Source organism: Myxocyprinus asiaticus, chromosome 42 (genome assembly GCF_019703515.2).
Source record: "Myxocyprinus asiaticus isolate MX2 ecotype Aquarium Trade chromosome 42, UBuf_Myxa_2, whole genome shotgun sequence".
Classification (NCBI taxonomy): Eukaryota; Metazoa; Chordata; class Actinopteri; order Cypriniformes; family Catostomidae; genus Myxocyprinus; species Myxocyprinus asiaticus.
Window position 1 is genome coordinate 6,467,724 of NC_059385.1, and position 17,699 is coordinate 6,485,422.

Below are 17,699 nucleotides of genomic sequence, written 5' to 3' on the forward strand. Positions count from 1 at the left end.
TGCTTTACTATTTGCATCATGTCAGACATGGTATTATCCTTTATTTATATTGGCTTAATAATTAACATAACAGTTTTAATTTTCTTTTATTATGAACCAAACCTCCATGTACTCCATAAATACAAAGAATGTTCAAAAAAGGTTTTGAATCTTTGTGCAGTTGTGCATTCTTCTGTTCAACACAATGCATTACTGATTTATTTCTTTTCCACAATTAAGTTTTTAAACCAATTAATGTAACTAAAACCTGGTGTATTTGATATTTTTTCTGTTTTGTGCAAATTGTACCATCATTTATAGTGTAAAAATAATGATCAATCATTCCAAATATTGTTTTGGCATTATTAAGCCTCATAATTTTATATATTAGCAGGGCACTTACTCCATCGATTTTTTTTTTATTATTTGATTTATTCTTTTTTTATTTAAACTACACAGAGCTTAAAAAAAAAAATAAAAATAAAAAAACCTATAGCCAATTACAACTACAATGGTATCTAATGGTCATTTTATTATATTTCACTTAACTGTGCTTTAGTTAAATTTTCTGTTTTCTCTTGGCACACCCAAAGTCTTGTTTTTGGCTATGCCACTGCTCTAAATAAGGCCAGTATTAAAGAAAGACTGAAAAAGGCAAAAGTATCATAAAAATGCAGATTAATCATTTATCATATATGTAAAAATAAAAATAAGTACATTTGATTAAAAGTTAGGATAGTAGCGCTTCGCGATTGGTCCGTCTTAGTATTACGTCACAGTCAGCTGACCTAAGTGGGCGGAGTGAGCATACGATTCAGGAAGTGTTGCGATATATTACAGGTAATGTATACACAGCGAACATATCTTTTTATCGTGTCTAAATATGACGAAGGTATTTGAGGTAAACAAATCAAAGCGTCTTTGAAAACTTGACGGAGAGCGCTGAAATCAGGTAAAAAAGTTATTTATTTAGTGTCTAATCATGCTGTCATTGTCTTTAGCTGCTTGGCCTGTCAGTCATGTGTGGCACCAGGTTTATTTAAATCAAAGTGAAAGTTTAATCGATGGTTATGAAGTCTCGCCGTATTCCATGCATATCACAGTCTGAGAGATGTTTCGTCATTGTATGATACGTGCATACAAAATATGCAAAAATGTGTATAGTTTTATCATGTATAGTGGCCCACACGATTAAAAATGTATGAATTTCATTGCATTAGAAACAAAATAGAAGAAAAATAGTACAAACACACTTTTCAAGAAAAACATTTCACCAAAAAAAAAAAACAAACACACGTTTGAAGTTGTAAAAAAGATGTAAATAGATACTGTTCTATGCATATTTAGACAAAAAGCTTCTAGACACTTTCTGATTGTCAAATGTTTGTGTAATATGTCCATATTTAATGTATTAAACTATATCTGTATAAACTTGAGGGGAACTGACTTCTTTCATTTACTAAAAATAAACTTAGGACCAGTTAGAAATGATTGGAATAATGGCTAAAACATATTGAAGTTAGATTTTATTTTATTTTTTAGAAAAGGTCTAACATCATTTGTTTGCTGGTTGGCTTGATATTTTATTAACTAATGCAATAAAATTAATAGATTTCTAAGTTTGACTCAAGTGCCCATACTTTTTGGGGCTATTATACAGTATATATATATGCACAAAACCTGATTTAAAGCTAGAGCTTTATTAGTTTCACTGCAGTTTTAAAAGCCATTGTTTCTATATGGAAATAGCTCTGTATATTCTAAAGTGACTTTTTGATTCTCCAGGCAGATAGACAGCATGTCTGAGCTAAATTACTTTAGTCTGCCATCTGAGGAGAGGGTCCGTGCACTCACCAAACTGGGAAGCTCCGTTGACGTCAGCGAGGACGTGCCGCCCCGACGATACTTCCGTTCAGGCATGGAGATCATCCGAATGGCCAACATCTATGCCGAGGAGGGGAATGTAGAGCATGCATTCATTCTGTACAACAAGTACATCACGTCAGTAACGCAAGACACGTTTTCTCTTGTAGAAGTGCCATATGCTTTGCACTGGTTTGGTGGTCGATTCAACATACAGTATAAGATTCAGTGGCTTATGCTCAAGTTCATACTTCTAATCTAATATAATGGAAGTTATTTTCTCACTGTCAGGGAAGCATTTATGAGTCTTTTTCTGCTTCCAAACTGCAGTCTTTGGGAGAAAAAAAAGGTGTTATTCTGCATTTAGTTTGAGTGTAAAGTCATTGCACATTCTGCTGTGCAAACGCATAATTTTCTACACATTTTGTCAAAACTGAGTTATGACCAAAATCATTTCCCTTAGAATATGTTCTATTCTGTGCCAGACAGGTTTGATTAAGAACTATATTTAACTATACTCACTTTCTGCAAAAATAGAGTATTGCAGTAACAAAATCCATATAATTTTTACTTTCAGTTTCAATGTGTATGTGTCATTACTGTGTTTTGCATTTGTAGGTCAGTACTGAGAAATGGTGCTATAGGTTATAAGCAAATAATGTTAAAATGTGTTTTACTGCCCTGTAGGTTATTTATTGAAAAACTTCCTAGACATCGGGATTATAAAACCGCCAACATTCCTGAAAAGAAAGAAACTATGAGGGTAGGAAATTATTTCCTTCTTGCTGGGGAAATTTGACATCTTTGAAGCTCGATGGAGCATGATCAGTATGATAACATTTATCACGCTAACTAAAATTCCCTCTCGTTTTTATTGTGTGCAGAAATTAAAGGAAATAGCCTTCCCAAAAGCTGAGGAACTGAAAAGGTTGCTTCTCAAGCAGTATGAAAAAGAACATGCAGAATATCTTCTCCAAAAGGTGGGTTGATACATACAGCACCAATCCATCCATGCTCTCTTTTTACAGTTTCATCAGAGATCTAAGTTTTGTGTTTTATACCTATTGTGTTAGTAGCCAACCAAAGTCTACATAATGTCAAAAGTGACCCTATTTAGTTTGCTTTCTTATAGGGCTGGGCGATATTCAAGAAATATATTCACGATATAAAAATAAATCGTAATTTGCTTTAAAAATTAAATGTATTCAAACACAAACAACATAAGCCAAAGATGTGTCTAAATTCAAATTGCACTTCAAATGAAACGAAAAAGCAATTAAAATAACAAAGTGGTCAAAAAATCGTATATATCCACCCAAAATTCATACCTTTACCGTCTCCAACTTCCTCCACCTGGCCCCATTTGCTGTCACGCAAGTATCAGTCTATGACAACAGGTGGAAAATTACAATACAAATTAAGATTAAAGACAATCATAAATGTAAACATCATAATAATAATAGAAATATAAATTAACCATCCCTCTTGTTCATGTTAAATGCAACCCACATAATTTCTACTTTCTTAAACAGCTACAACAGTTTGTTTCTTCACTTAGTCTGTGCTTAAACGAATAGAAATCGACAGTTTTTATAAGGTGTAAGCCTAAAAATTCGCTTGCGTTCCCCAGTTAAGGCTGCTTAATAATATGCATTGTGTTCTTATGGAATTTGTGTTTGTATTGCGTTTCGTTAATGCAGTTAATGCTGCCTAAAGAAAATGAAATAGAACTCAGTTTTAGGTTCAAGGTGAAAGTGTTTTTGCATTATTTTATGTTTAAATCACTTTCATCTTTGTTTCTTAAACTGCACGTTCCCTAAGCAAATCATAAATGTTGTTTAATGGAGCCTTTGCTTGACATAATTTTATTTTGAAAGAAAACTTTAGTCTAATTCATTTTCTTTATGGTGTGGTCGGATGATGAATACAAGTTGTGTCAAACAGCAATGTGTTTTTAATAACTTTTAAATAAAATGTATCATAAAGACTACAATGTTTTGTCGCTCTCATTATTTTCACTTAAATGACATTTAATAATTTATTTTCCTGACAGGCTGTATTTTCATGAAATTTCTAAAATATGTGCTGTTTTTATCTAGTTGCAAAGCCATAGCGTATTTGTTAGAGTCTAGAGAGTTGGTTATAACTGGATAATGTTTCATGCTGTTCAGAGAACATATCATCATTGAAAATGGACACAAGAGGCCTCTTTAATCTGTAATTCTTATAACATTTAAAAAATCTGATTAGCATCTAAAAACGCAAGTGCTTGAAAACAATTGGGCTACTATTTAATATATTTGCAGACTTCCCTGCTCTATGATTTTGTCATTTCCCGATATTGTCGATCGTCGTCTGTCAGTGATTGCCACGATCTGCATCGGGTTTTTTTCAGATATCGTCGATATCCAATTATATCGTCCTATCGCCCAGCCCTACTTAATACGTCAGTGCACATTATTCCAAAGTAAAAAAACTAATTTCTATTTGAAATCTTTCAGCAAATTGTAATAATTAGCTCTGCCTCTGAAACAACTCTAGTTTTCGGCTGATGTCACCAAGCCCTTTGTTTTTTCAGCCCCTCCCCTCCAATCACCTGACTTTGTTCTGTTTGTACCGCCCACTTTTCACGATCCAATCAATTCTCGATAAATAAAATCAATTCCATTGAATATTCTGTTTATCTAGGAAACAAAGTACATTGTTTTATGGAAATTAAATGCATTGCGAGTAGGGCTGCATGGATATGAACATTTTTGGCCGATGGCGATTTAAAAAAAAAATATATTATAATAATTTTTCAAACAATTTTTGTCACACCTTTTTTTAATCATCACTTAAGAATTATGCTTTAAAAATTTCCAAAGAGGTGCAAAAGCTTTTTTACTGTTCTAACAGTAAATAGTTTCTATGAAACATAGATCGGATCTGTTGAACACATGGAAGGCCATAAATGAATACATAGAGATACATAGAAGATAAACAGATTAAAAAGATTACAAAAAAAAAAAAAATACAAAAAAAAAAAACATGATGATTGAAAATTTTTATTTTTATTTTGCACATCTGTTTTTGCAGTTCAAAACATCTCACATTTTACATGTACAGTTGTGCTCAAAAGTTTGCATACCCTGGCAGAAATTTTGGCATTGATTTTGAAAATATGACTGATCATGCAAAAAACTGTCTTTTATTTAAGGATAGTGACCATATGAAGCCATTTATTATCACATAGTTGTTTGGCTCCTTTTAAAATCATAATGATAACAGAAATCACCCAAATGGCCCTGATCAAAAGTTTACATACCCTTGAATGTTTGGCCTTGTTACAGACACACAAGGTGACACACACAGGTTTAAATGGCAATTAAAGGTTAATTTCCCACACCTGAGGCTTTTTAAATTACAATTAGTGTCTGTGTTTAAATAGTCAATGAGTTTGTTAGCTCTCATGTTGGGGATCTCTTGATACCAAGCCAAGGTCAGGTAGACCAAGAAAGATTTCAGCCACAACTGCCAGAAGAATTGTTCGGGATACAAAGAAAAACCCACTGGTAACCTCAGGAGAAATACGGGCTGCTCTGGAAAAAGATGGTTTGGTTGTTTCAAGGAGCACAATACGACGATACTTGAACAAAAATGAGCTGCATGGTCGAGTTGCCAGAAAGAAGCCTTTACTGCGGCAATACCACAAAAAAGCCCAGTTACAATATGCCCGACAACACCTTGACACGCCTCACAGCTTCTGGCACACTGTAATTTGGAGTGACAAGACCAAAATAGAGCTTTATGGTCGCTATGTTTGGAGAGGGGTCAACAAGGCCTATAGTGAAAATAATACCATCCCCACTGTGAAGCATGGTGGTGGCTCACTGATGTTTTGGGGGGGTGAGCTCTAAAGGCACGGGGAATCTTGTGAAAATTGATGACAAGATGAATGCAGCATTTTATCAGAAAATACTGGCAGACAATTTGCATTCTTTTGCACGAAAGCTGCGCATGGGACGCTCTTGGACTTTCCAGCATGACTATGACCCTAAGCACAAGGCCAAGTTGACCCTCCAGTGGTTACAGCAGAAAAAGGTGAAGGTTCTGGAGTGGCCATCACAGTCTCCTGACCTTAATATCATCGAGCCACTCTGGGGAGATCTCAAACGTGCGGTTCATGCAAGACGACCAGACTTTGCATGACCTGGAGGCATTTTGCCAAGACGAATGGGCAGCTATACCACCTGCAAGAATTTGGGGCCTCATAGACAACTATTACAAAAGACTCCACGCTGTCATTGATGCTAAAGGGGGCAATACACAGTATTAAGAACTAAGGGTATGAAGACTTTTGAACAGGGGTCATTTCATTTTTTTCTTTGTTGCCATGTGTTGTTTTATGATTGTGCCATTCTGTTATAACCTACAGTTGAATATGAATCCCATAAGAAATAAAAGAAATGTGTTTTGCCTGCTCACTCATGTTTTCTTTAAAAATGGTACATATATTACCAATTCTCCAAGGGTATGCAAACTTTTGAGCACAACTGTATGTACTGTATATGATAGAACATTACAAATTCATACTATGCATATGTTGGGCAATTCCACTGAAATGCCAACCACATCATGGAAAAATAGAAAGTTTTAACCAAATAAACAAACTCCCTTTTAAATTATGTATTATATTGGTATAATGGATAATATCATCCAAATCGATAGAGGGCACCGCTTGTTCAAACAGCACTGACTGAAGCACTGAATGCAGACTATGGTTGATCTCAGATTTGCATACTACCATACTACTATTTCTGACTAATACTATTTCTCCCATAGACACATATGGCTGAAGTAGTAAGAGTAGAATGGGTAGTATGCCATTCCTGCTTTAGTTTAGTAAAGGCCATGTTGCGATTTCAATCTTAATTCAATTAATCATTAATGGATAATATACCAATGTCTCAGTCAAAGTCTGCTGGTTTCAAGGGTTCCCCTCATCATGCAGCCTATAGGTAAGTGCCGCTTTTCACAACTGTCATTTTTGTAATGTTCTTTGGATTGCCACCCCTTCTACATATTGTGTCTATTATTTCTGGATTGTGCATTTAAATTCACAAAGTTTTTACAAAGTGTGTTACTAATTAATTATAAAAAAAACATTGGTGTTTGATATCTGCGTTTTCTTGCATATAACTTATATGCCGATGATTTTAATTTGGTCAATAATTGGCCGATAAATACTGGCAGCTGATACATCGGTGTATCCCTTACTGTGAGTGCCATTTCATGTTAAATTTAAGCTACTACCACCGCCCCAGTTGTCATGGACCTTTTAGTTTCAGTTTTCTCAATTGTTTGAAGTGATCAGGATTAGTTTTACATTTTTATTTATGACAGAGGGCGGAGGAGGCGGCCCAGGCTCGAGAGATGGCCAGGCAACTGGAGGTAGAAGCTGAGCGGCAGAGACAAGCTGACCTGCAGCAGCGTCAGCGCGAGCTGGAGCAGTTCAGTGCCTTTGAGGAGATGATTCGCAGGCAGGAGTTGGAGAAGGAGAGGCAGCGAATTGCACAGGAGTTCAGCGTCCCAACATCACCGCCAGCTCCTCCAGATCTCCTCGTGCCTGATGTAGGACCTCCTCAGGCTTCGTTTACAATACCGACACCTCCTGGAGGAACTCCAAACCATATTTCTCCAACTTCAGGCCTCCCAGCGTTCGACCGCTCTCTGAAGCCGAGCGTTCCAGTCAGTGCAGGACACTGTGAGCATGTCTATGTTCAACACTGATGTTTAGAAGTAGCCGTTTGAAGCCAGGACTGGCAAAGAGGAATTACTATAGTGTCTTTTTTTTAGTGTTATGGGGTTTTTAAGATCATATTGTGTCTTTTGTAGGTGCTTTGGTAAATGGCTTGCGGCAGCTGTTTGTACCGGCTGAGCTGTGCCAGAAATTCTTAAAATTGGCAGATGCCAACACAGCGCGGGCAGTGGAGACCTGTGGGATTCTCTGTGGCAAGCTGGTATGTCCAAACCATTTCCACACACAAGCAGATTTGCTTTCAAATGCAAATTTTACAAGATAAAATGGTCATATTTCACCCCAAAATCAAAAGAAAAAAATATGAAATTATGTTTAGCGAAAAGAAAATAAAGGCCAATTTTGTGACCTTTTTGGCATTATGGTATTATTTTAATAACAATTATTCACATTTCCCCTACATTATTTTTTTCTCTTGTTTTTGGGATTAAAGGAATCCTTCACTTAAAAATAAAAATTCTCTCATCATTTACTCACCCTCATGACATCTCAGATGTGTATGACTTTTTCTTTCTTCTGCTGAACACAAAGAGTTTTAGAAGAATATCTCAGCTCTGTAGGTCCATACAATGCAAGTGAATGGTGGCCAGAACTTTGAAGCTCTAAAAAGCACATAAAGGAAGCATAAAAGTAATCCATAAAACTCCAGTGGTTTAATCCATGTATTCTGAAGTGATCCAATCAGTTTTGGGTGAGAACAGACCAAAATGGAACTCTTTTTTTTTTTTCACTGTACATATTGCCAATGCAGTCTCTAGGCACAATTGTAATTTCAAGCTCGATTAAACTTCCTAGTGTTTCACACATGCGCAGAGCGCTAAATGGCATTAGGAAGCGTAATTGAGCTTGAAATCATGATCGCAAAGGAGACTGCTGATGATTTATAGTTAAAGAGTTATATTTTGGTCTGTTCTCACCCAAAACTAACTGGATCACTTTAGAATACATGGATTAAACCACTGGAGTCTTATGTATTAATTTTATGCTGCCCATATGTTCTTTTTGGAGCTTCAACCTTTTGGTCACCATTCACTTGCATTGTATGGACCTACAGAGTTTAAATATTCTTCTAAAAATTGTTGTTTGTGTTCTGCAAAATAAAGAAATTCATACACAGTGTAATGGCCCATTTTAATCTTAGACAACAAAGTAACGAATTAAAAAAGCAATGACTTGGTAATCTATTTCCCATCATCATGAATGTAGTGGAAAAGGTCTATTGATTATATTTTAATTGTGCTTAAAATCTTATGAATATCATTTAATCTGGGCCACATGAAACTATGATGACTGTAGCTTTCCCAGGAAGAAAAAAATCTCACTGCTTTATCTTTTGAAATGTTTCCTGTAAAGAGAGCGCATGATTAGTACTGTTAGTTTGTCTTTACAGATGAAGAATGCCTTCACGGTGACGCATGTGATTGTACCAAAGCAGTCTGGAGGGCCGGACTACTGTGACACAGAGAATGAGGAAGAACTTTTCCTGATTCAAGATCAGAATGATCTCATTACACTGGGCTGGATACATGTATGATGATTTCTGTGTCCCTTTGATCACAGTACATTTTTTATACACCAATAAGCCACAACATTAAAACCACCTGCCTGGGGGACTGGGTAGCTCAGCGAGTAAAGATGCTGACTACCACCCCTGGAGTCGCGAGTTCGAATCCAGGGCGTGCTGAGTGACTACAGCCAGGTCTCCTAAGCAACCAAATTGGCCCGGTTGCTAGGGAGGGTAGAGTCACATGGGGTAACCTCCTCGGTGGGGCGCTTGGTGAGTTGTGCGTGGATGCCGCGGAGAATAGTGTGAAGACTCCGCACACGCTTCACGGTAACGCGCTCAACAAGCCAAGTGATAAAATGCACGGCTTGACTGTCCCAGACGCGGAGGCAACTGAAATTCATCCTGCGCCACCTGGATTGAGGCGACTCACTACGCCACCACGTAAAAACACCTGCCTAATATTGTGTAGGTCCCCCACCTGCCACCAAAACAGCGCTAACCTGCATCTCAGAATAGCATTCTGAGATGATATTCTTCTCACCACAATTGTACAGAGCGGTTATCTGTTACCAAAGACTTTGTCAGTTCGAACCAGTCTGGCCATTCTCTGTTGACCTCCCTCATCAACAAGGCATTTCTGTCCAAAAAAGTTTTCAAGGCCTGGAAAATGGCATGCAAATTAATACAATATTAAAAGTTTAGGACATTGTCACTTCCACCTGAGAGAGCCCCTCCCTGGTTTGTTATTGAACAGGCAGTTCTTGCCCCTATTTCGCCTTACAAAGCATCTCTAACAAACTATTCAGAAAAGTTAAGTTACACCCTGTAATTTCGCATTTACACTCGGTATGGACTAAAGTGTCCAGATTGTTTAAATTGGACACTTATTTAAATGTTGCCTCAAGCTTATGGCAGAACCCAAGACTGTGTATTGGCAAGCCCCCTTTCTGCTGGCCGGAATGGATTGTGAGGGGGGTTGCTACACTCGGTGACCTATATGAAAGTGGAGTGCTGAGATCGTTTGAAAACTTGGTCCAACATTTTGGGATCACCAGACCTCAGTTTTATAGGTATCTACAACTGCACCACCTGCTTTGTACTATTTTTGGGAGTAGCACACACCCCCCTAAGGAGGCAGATGCTTTGGGAGAGGTGATTGCGGCTTTTAGAAAAGGTCATGTGGCATCAGTGTACTACTCCCTGTTAATTCAGAGTCTGGGGGATGGAGCCTTAACTTCTCTCAAGAGAGTTTTGGAGAAAGATTTCAACTTGGCATTGGAGGAAGGAGTGTGGGCTAAGATTCTTAAAAATGTTAAGTCTGCATCTAGAGATGCAAGGGTGCATCTTATACAATTCAAAATTTTGCATAGATTTTATTGGACCCCCTCTAGACTGTATAGGCTTGGTCTTAAAGACACACCCACCTGCTGGAGATGCCAGTCGGAGGATGGAGACATGGCCCATGTTTTTTGGTAGTGTGTCGAGATCCAGAAATTCTGGTCAAAGGTTCAGAATTTTGTTTGGGACGTGGTTGGCACTCGGGTTTCGTTTTGCCCCAGACTTTGTGTTCTGGGCGATGGGGCGGTCATCGATGTGGGGGATGGCCATATAGAGAACTGGGTTCTGACCTGTGTGATGATCGCCAGGCAGGTTATTCTGAGGGGTTGGAGGTCAGCTGGTGCCCCCCCATATCCGGAGTGGTGCACAGAGGTGGGGAGGGTGGCAGCTTGTGAGGAGGTGTCATCGGGAAGATGGGGTGGCTTGGATATGTTTTTACGGAAATGGGGCAGGTATTTGGAGTTTTTGGAAGGCTCTTGGGTGGGGTGTGGAGAGAGTAGTGTAATATAGTTAGTATGATTATTATGTGTCTATATGTATGTTTGTGTGTGTATATACATGTATGCATGTATGTATATATATATGTGTGTGTGTGTGTGTGTGTGTGTGTGTGTGTTTTGCATGTCATTGTTATTGTATGATTTAATAAATGTTAATAAAAAAAAAATCTAGGACATTTCTATAGTAAATGAATTTTTTTTATAGTTAAGCTCTGCTCTAAAATATTTATATTGGCTAAACAGTGCTCTTGTGCAGAGGAAAACTTACTCACAAGCCATAGAATTGTGTGGTTTGTGAGCTAATTTATTCTTTTGAGTCAGTTATTTTTATTGAATTGCTCAATCGATTCAAAAAGCATTTTTAATGATTCTTTAGCGAATTGGTCTGATTTTGAATTATTAAAAAAAAAAAAAAATCTATATCCAGTATTCATAAGTGACTGGAAAATTAATTGGTCAAAAAGTGTGAAAACCCTGCATAATGTCTGACAGCTTTGCTGACAATATACAGTATTTAATTTCTTATTATTTTCCATTAGACCCATCCCACCCAGACGGCCTTTTTGTCCAGTGTGGACCTGCACACACACTGTTCTTATCAAATGATGCTTCCCGAGTCCATAGCCATTGTGTGCTCACCTAAATTTAAGGAGTAAGTTATCAGCTGTACATGATTAAATTGTAGTCATTATACTCATTATGGCTTTTGGGTGATAATTAGCCAGAACATTTTTGAATGTGACAACACATGTTCCAGGACGGGCTACTTCCGGTTGACAGACAACGGGATGGACGAGATCAGTTCCTGCAAACAAAGAGGATTCCACCCGCATCCAAAGGAGCCACCCCTCTTCTCTGTAAGTGGTAGTTTTTTGAAGGAATATTCCACACAAAATGACAATTAAGTCATCATTTACTCACCATCAGGTTGTTCCAAACATGTATGACTTCTCTTTCTTTCATGGAACACAATAGAAGAGATTTTCTACTTTAACAAAAACAAAAAAACTAAATTAGACTGAAATTTAAGTTATTCACACAAAAAAAATCCCTTGCCGTAGCTCTGAAATCTAATTTAAAACATTGAAATGTGTTGCTTTACAAGTCAGACGTTTTCTAATATGCCATGTGTCTTGTGTCTGTCTACATTATATGTTTGATATAAAAGCTGGTTCTATGTACATGTAAATATCAGTGTCTTGTCTCTCAGGCTAGCAGACATGTCACTATCACTGATGGAAGTATGACAGTGCTGGATTTACGGTGATGTCATCGTTGCTGCTTCAAAACACGTGCCTTCGCTCCTGACCTCACTGTAACACAAAGTTGCCAAGAAGCTCCCAATGGGCCAAAAAAGCGCTGCACTGGACAGTGCTATAAAGACACTTGGCCTCTATTATCATGTCTTCGCAGCACTATGCACACATATATTTGGTTTAATTCAGAAAAACATACCATTATATCTGAAAGTGACAAATAAATGCTTAAAGGTGAAGTACATTTTTGTGACACTAGAGGCATCAAACAGAAGTGAAAAGGTAGAGCTAGCTTTTGTTAAGAATGAGTTGCAGTTCTGTTTGGGGTTGCAGAAATTGCACACTTGACCTTGTTTTTTTGCCATTCCATAATAATAAAATGGCTCATGTGCTGGATCACGTAAGCCATCCTCTTACTATTTTATGGTATTGTAAATGCAGTTGTATATAGTTCTGCATCTGTCAGTAATGGAAAAGCATTTTATGTTGATAAAAAGATCCTTACCTGCAAATGCAACTTGCTTCTGTGCTTAGCTTAAATGACAATGAAACCACTATCTACTGTAGTTTTCATTTGTTTTTGCCTCTTATAATTTCATCAATCACCATGATTATATTTAGCTGTAGTTGCTGTGCACTTTTATCATAATATACCAGGCTGAAATTATTAACAATTTGTGTCACTTCACAATTTATGGTTAATTTTTGTTTCATGTACCAACATTTTAAGTAGCATTGTATTTAAAATGCACAGTGCACACACATTTATCTCTTGCAAAAGTAGCTCTCGTAGACTGTTAAATTTCACCGAGATGCTGTATTTAATAAACAGCCAAGACTGCTTTAAAGTGACAGAACATATTTAATTACATTTCTTTTTCAGCCAAACTGTTCTCTTTTGCTCTTTCCTGGTGTATCCATAACATTGAAAGTTTTGTTAGACATTAACACTTATTTTAAGTTACTGTAGTCACATGGTTTTCATTCTGAAGTTTTCATTATTAAAGTCATACTTGTACAGAGTTGAATGCAAACATATCTTCACATCTTGATATATTTATCTGTTAAGCTGTATTAATGGCTTTGAAACTAACATTCGTTTTTGCGCTTACACTGGCGGCCAAAAGTTTGGAATAATGTGCAGATTTTGCTGTTTCGAAAGGACATTGATACTTTAATTCACCAAAGTGGCATTCAGTGGATCACAAAGTATAGTCAGGACATTACTGATGTAAAAAACAGCACCATCACTATTTGAAAAAAGTCAAGTTTTTGATCAAATCTAGACAGGCCCCATTTCCAGCAGCCATCACTCCAACACCTTATCCTTGAGTAATCATGCTAAATTTCTAATTTGGTACTAGAAAAATCACTTGCCATTATATCAAACACAGTTGAAAGCTATTTGGTTCGTTAAATGAAGCTTAACATTGTCTTTGTGTTTGTTTTTGATTTGCCACAGTATGCAATAGACTGGCATGTCTCAAGGTCAATATTAAGTCAAAAATGGCAAAAAAGAAACAGCTTTCTCTAGAAACTCGTCAATCATTGTTTTGAGGAATGATGGCTATACAATACTTGAAGATTTCATACAAAGGTGTACACTACAGTTTTCAGAAAGAGATGTGGAATGCCAGATGTACAACTAAACAAGAGGATAAGTACATCAGAGTCTCTAGTTTGAGAAATAGACACCTCACATGTCCTCAGCTGACAGCTTCATTGAATTCTACCCGCTCAACACCAGTTTCATGTACAACAGTAAAGAGAAGACTCAGGGGTGCAGGCCTTATGGGACGAATTGCAAAGGAAAAGCCACTTTTGAAACAGAAAAACAAAAAGAAAAGGTTAGAGTGGGCAAAGAAACACAGACATTGGACAACAGATGATTGGAAAAGAGTGTTATGGATCTTAACCCCATTGAGCTTTTGTGGGATCAGCTAGACTGTAAGGTGCGTGAGAAGTGCCCGACAAGACAAGTGCTACAGGAAGTGTGGGGTGAAATGTCACCTGAGTATCTGGACAGACTGGCAGCTAGAATGTCAATCACTCTGATTTATTGTTCAGCGTAAATGAGACGATGAAGAAGCGGATGTTCAGAATTAGCTGTTGTTGTTATTATGGATTAAAATGTCTATTTCGTTAATTATTCGCTACTAAGCGTTAACAGTAACATTTATCTGTATGAAACAAAGAACTTTTGTCAATATAGGTGGTTAAATAAGTAATTTTGTTTTAAATGGGATTTAATAAGATATGGAACACTTAGCTGAATGGCTAACCTAAACAACATCTTGCGTAATTGGTCTTTCAATTAACTTTTTTCAAATATCAAATATGACGGACAAAGGGAAAGCTTTGTGTGTGAAGTCTGATGTCAGTACAGTCGCTGTTAGGCAGCCTGTGGAAAAGCCTAAGAAACTAAAAAGAAAGATTCTTGATGAAGATCAATATATAGAGGTAAGACAATATTATATCTTATACAGTATATTAATACTGATTAATTTCCTTACAGAGCTCATTGTTATAGTCATTGTATAATGGGCTGGCCATTGAGAAATGTCCTTTAACCTTTTTTTTTTTTTTTACCAATATTGTTGTTTTTGTTGCTTAAAATTTAATATTAATTTATAAGAGAGATAGTATATTTTATGTGCTGTAGCTGATCACCATTTCCTATACAGTTTTTTATTTATTTATTTTTTTCTCTCTCAACCTTCTCAATTCTCTATTTGCCTTCACTGGTTCATTTTAAATGGTTCTGTTAGGTGACATAGTACAAATATACCATGTATATTTGTACCATGATTTAGTTAATTTTGACCCTTTAATAAAAAGGCTTTTGAGTGAAGTGGGCAGGTGGGCTTCATTATATTTATCGATGATAGGGAAGGTTAATGTTATTAAAATGAATTGTATTCCAAAATTTAACTACCTGTTATAATCTCTCCCTGTAGATGTCCCCCTCTCTTATTTCAAGCAATTTGATAGCATAGCGAAGTCCTTCCTTTGGAATGGTAAACGTCCCAGACTACATTTCAATAAATTACATAGGCCAATTGACAAAGGTGGGCTAGGCCTACCCAAGATTTTGTTTTATTATTACGCATTCAGTCTCAGACATTTGGCCCATTGGTCGCTTCCACCTGAGAGAGCCCCTCCCTGGTTTTCTATTGAACAGGAAGTCCTTGCCCCTATTTCGCCACTGCAAAGCCTGTCAAAAGAATCAGAGAAGTTAAGTCACACCTTGTTATTTCACAATTGCATGTGATTTGGACAAGAGTGGCCAGTGTTTAATTTGGACATTTAAATGTTGCCTCAAGCATATGGCTGAACCCCAAATGATGCATCAACAAGTCCCCTTTCTATTGGTCAGAGTGGATTGTGAGGGGGGTTACTACACTCGGCGACCTGTATGAGAGTGGAGTGTTGAGATCTTTTGAGAATTTGGGTCATCATTTTGGAATTCCCAGATCTCAGTTTTATAGGTATTTACAGCTGCGCCACCTGCTCTGTACTGTTTTTGGGAATAGCACACACCCCCCTAAAGCGGCAGATGCTTTGGGAGAGGTGATTACTGCTTTTGGAAAAGGTCATGAGGCATCAGTGTATTATTCCCTGCTAATTCAGAGTCTGGGGGACGGAGCTTCAACTTCTCTGAAGAGATTATGGGAGAAAGATTTAAATTTGGTATTGGAGGAAGGAGTGTGGGATAGGATTCTAAAAAATGTAAAGTCTGTATCTAGAGATGCAAGGGTTCAACTTATTCAGTTCAAGATTTTTCCATAGATTCTACTGGACCCCCTCTAGACTGTATAGGCTTGGTCTTAAAGACACACCTACCTGCTGGCGATGTCAATCAGAGGATGGAGATATAACCCGTGTTTTTTGGGGGTGCGTTAAGATCCAACAGTTTTGGTTGAGAATTCAGAATTTTGTATGTGATGTCTTGGGCACTCAGGTTTTGTTTTGCCCCAGACTCTGTATTTTGGGAGATGGGGCAGAAATCAATGTGGTGAATAAACATGTGGAGGATTGGGTCCTAACCTGTGTTATGGTCACCAGGCAGGTGATTGAGGGGTTGGAAGTCGGTTGGAGCACCCTCGTTTAAGGAGTGGTGCTCGGAGAGTGGCAGCCTTAGAAGAGGGGTCTTATAGAAAACTAGGGAATACAGATTTGTTTGTAAGAAAATGGGGTGGATATTTAGCATTCTTGGAGGGTTCTTGGGTGGAATAGTGGAGAGAGAGAGAGAGGAGTAATTGTCAGTGTGTGATTTTTTTTAAATATATTTTTATGTATTTTATTTATTTATTTATTTTGCTTTTTTTCCTCTTAGTTGTTTGGTTTTTGTATTCTTTTATATGCGTTCATCTAAGACCACAGGGATGTTTGTTAAGGGGTGGGGTTGGGGAGGACGAGGGGGGTAGTGGGTGTTAAAAGTTGATTGTGCATTTATAATTATGTTTTGTTTTTCTGTGTTTTAATAAATAAAAATGTTAGACATAAAAAATTAAAATATTGAGATTGAGAAATCTGAAGATCAAGAACCATTTTAGAGAGAGGCTGATTCTGTGCTCCTCCTGAAATTTGAGCATCTTATTACTGAAGTCATCACAAGGGACACATTACAAGATCTTAGGAGCACAATAAAGAGATGTTCTACTACAGAATGCTGTTTTCCATCCTTATTGTACATCCTTTGTTGGCGGATTCGAAAGTCTTCATTTAGAAACAGGTTAACACATTTCAGATCTCTGCAGGCAGTGTTCTTGTAATGGAAGAATTTTATGGCCTGGGGCATCTGGCAAGTGAGTTTTTTTGGAGAATTTTTAAGGTGTACATTGATAGATTCTAGCAAGTGACCCGGAACTTTATGCCTCTTGAACGTTTTTCTCTCCAAGTTTCAAAAACTTTGAATGTTTTCACAATTCATTTACCTAGCTATTTCAAGTTGGCAAAAACAGAAGAATCAGGTGGTGGTTTTAAAATGAATTTGGAAGTGCTCGGAGTTAAAAGACATAATCTTAGCAAATGATCCCTCTTCTTCGATGATACCCAGAGTATCATCCATGTCAGAACAACTTTGTGTCTTAACACAATTGTCTCACTGGATCAATCTTAACACTAACTCACTTGTACTGACAGCAGCAGTTAGTATAAAAAGACCAATCACAAATGGAGGGTAATCAAAGCTGGTACAATCCTTTAAAAATAAATAAATAAATAAATAATAAAAAAAAGTGCTGTGAAAAAGTATTTTGATTTCTTGTATTTTTCATACTAAATTGTTTTAGATCTTCAAACGAGATATAACATAAAACAAAGGCAGCCTTACCGGACGTTCTCCTTCAGGATTTTCTGGTAGAGAGCAGAATTCATGTTTCCCTCAATTATTGCAAGTCGTGCTGGTGCTGAAGCAGCAAAGCATCTGTACACCATCACACTACCACCACCAT

The 17,699-nt window shown here is 37.2% G+C and overlaps 1 protein-coding gene across 2 annotated transcripts; it reads left to right on the top strand.

Moving 5' to 3' along the window:
• The first annotated feature begins 1,749 nt into the window (after window positions 1-1,749).
• On the top strand, window positions 1,750-13,277 carry LOC127432985 (STAM-binding protein-like A). Of its 2 annotated transcripts, XM_051684545.1 has the most exons (9): window positions 1,751-1,980; window positions 2,530-2,605; window positions 2,727-2,822; window positions 7,228-7,588; window positions 7,720-7,844; window positions 9,033-9,170; window positions 11,527-11,639; window positions 11,745-11,844; window positions 12,198-13,276. In XM_051684545.1, exons 1-9 carry the CDS (start codon window positions 1,778-1,780, stop codon window positions 12,252-12,254), a joined length of 1,269 nt encoding a protein of 422 aa, XP_051540505.1. In that variant the 5' UTR covers window positions 1,751-1,777; the 3' UTR covers window positions 12,255-13,276. The 2 variants fall into 2 exon arrangements, with proteins under 2 accessions (XP_051540507.1, XP_051540505.1); XM_051684547.1 differs by lacking the exon at window positions 9,033-9,170 and having other exon boundaries at window positions 1,750-1,980; window positions 12,198-13,277.
• The last annotated feature ends 4,422 nt before the right edge of the window (window positions 13,278-17,699 follow it).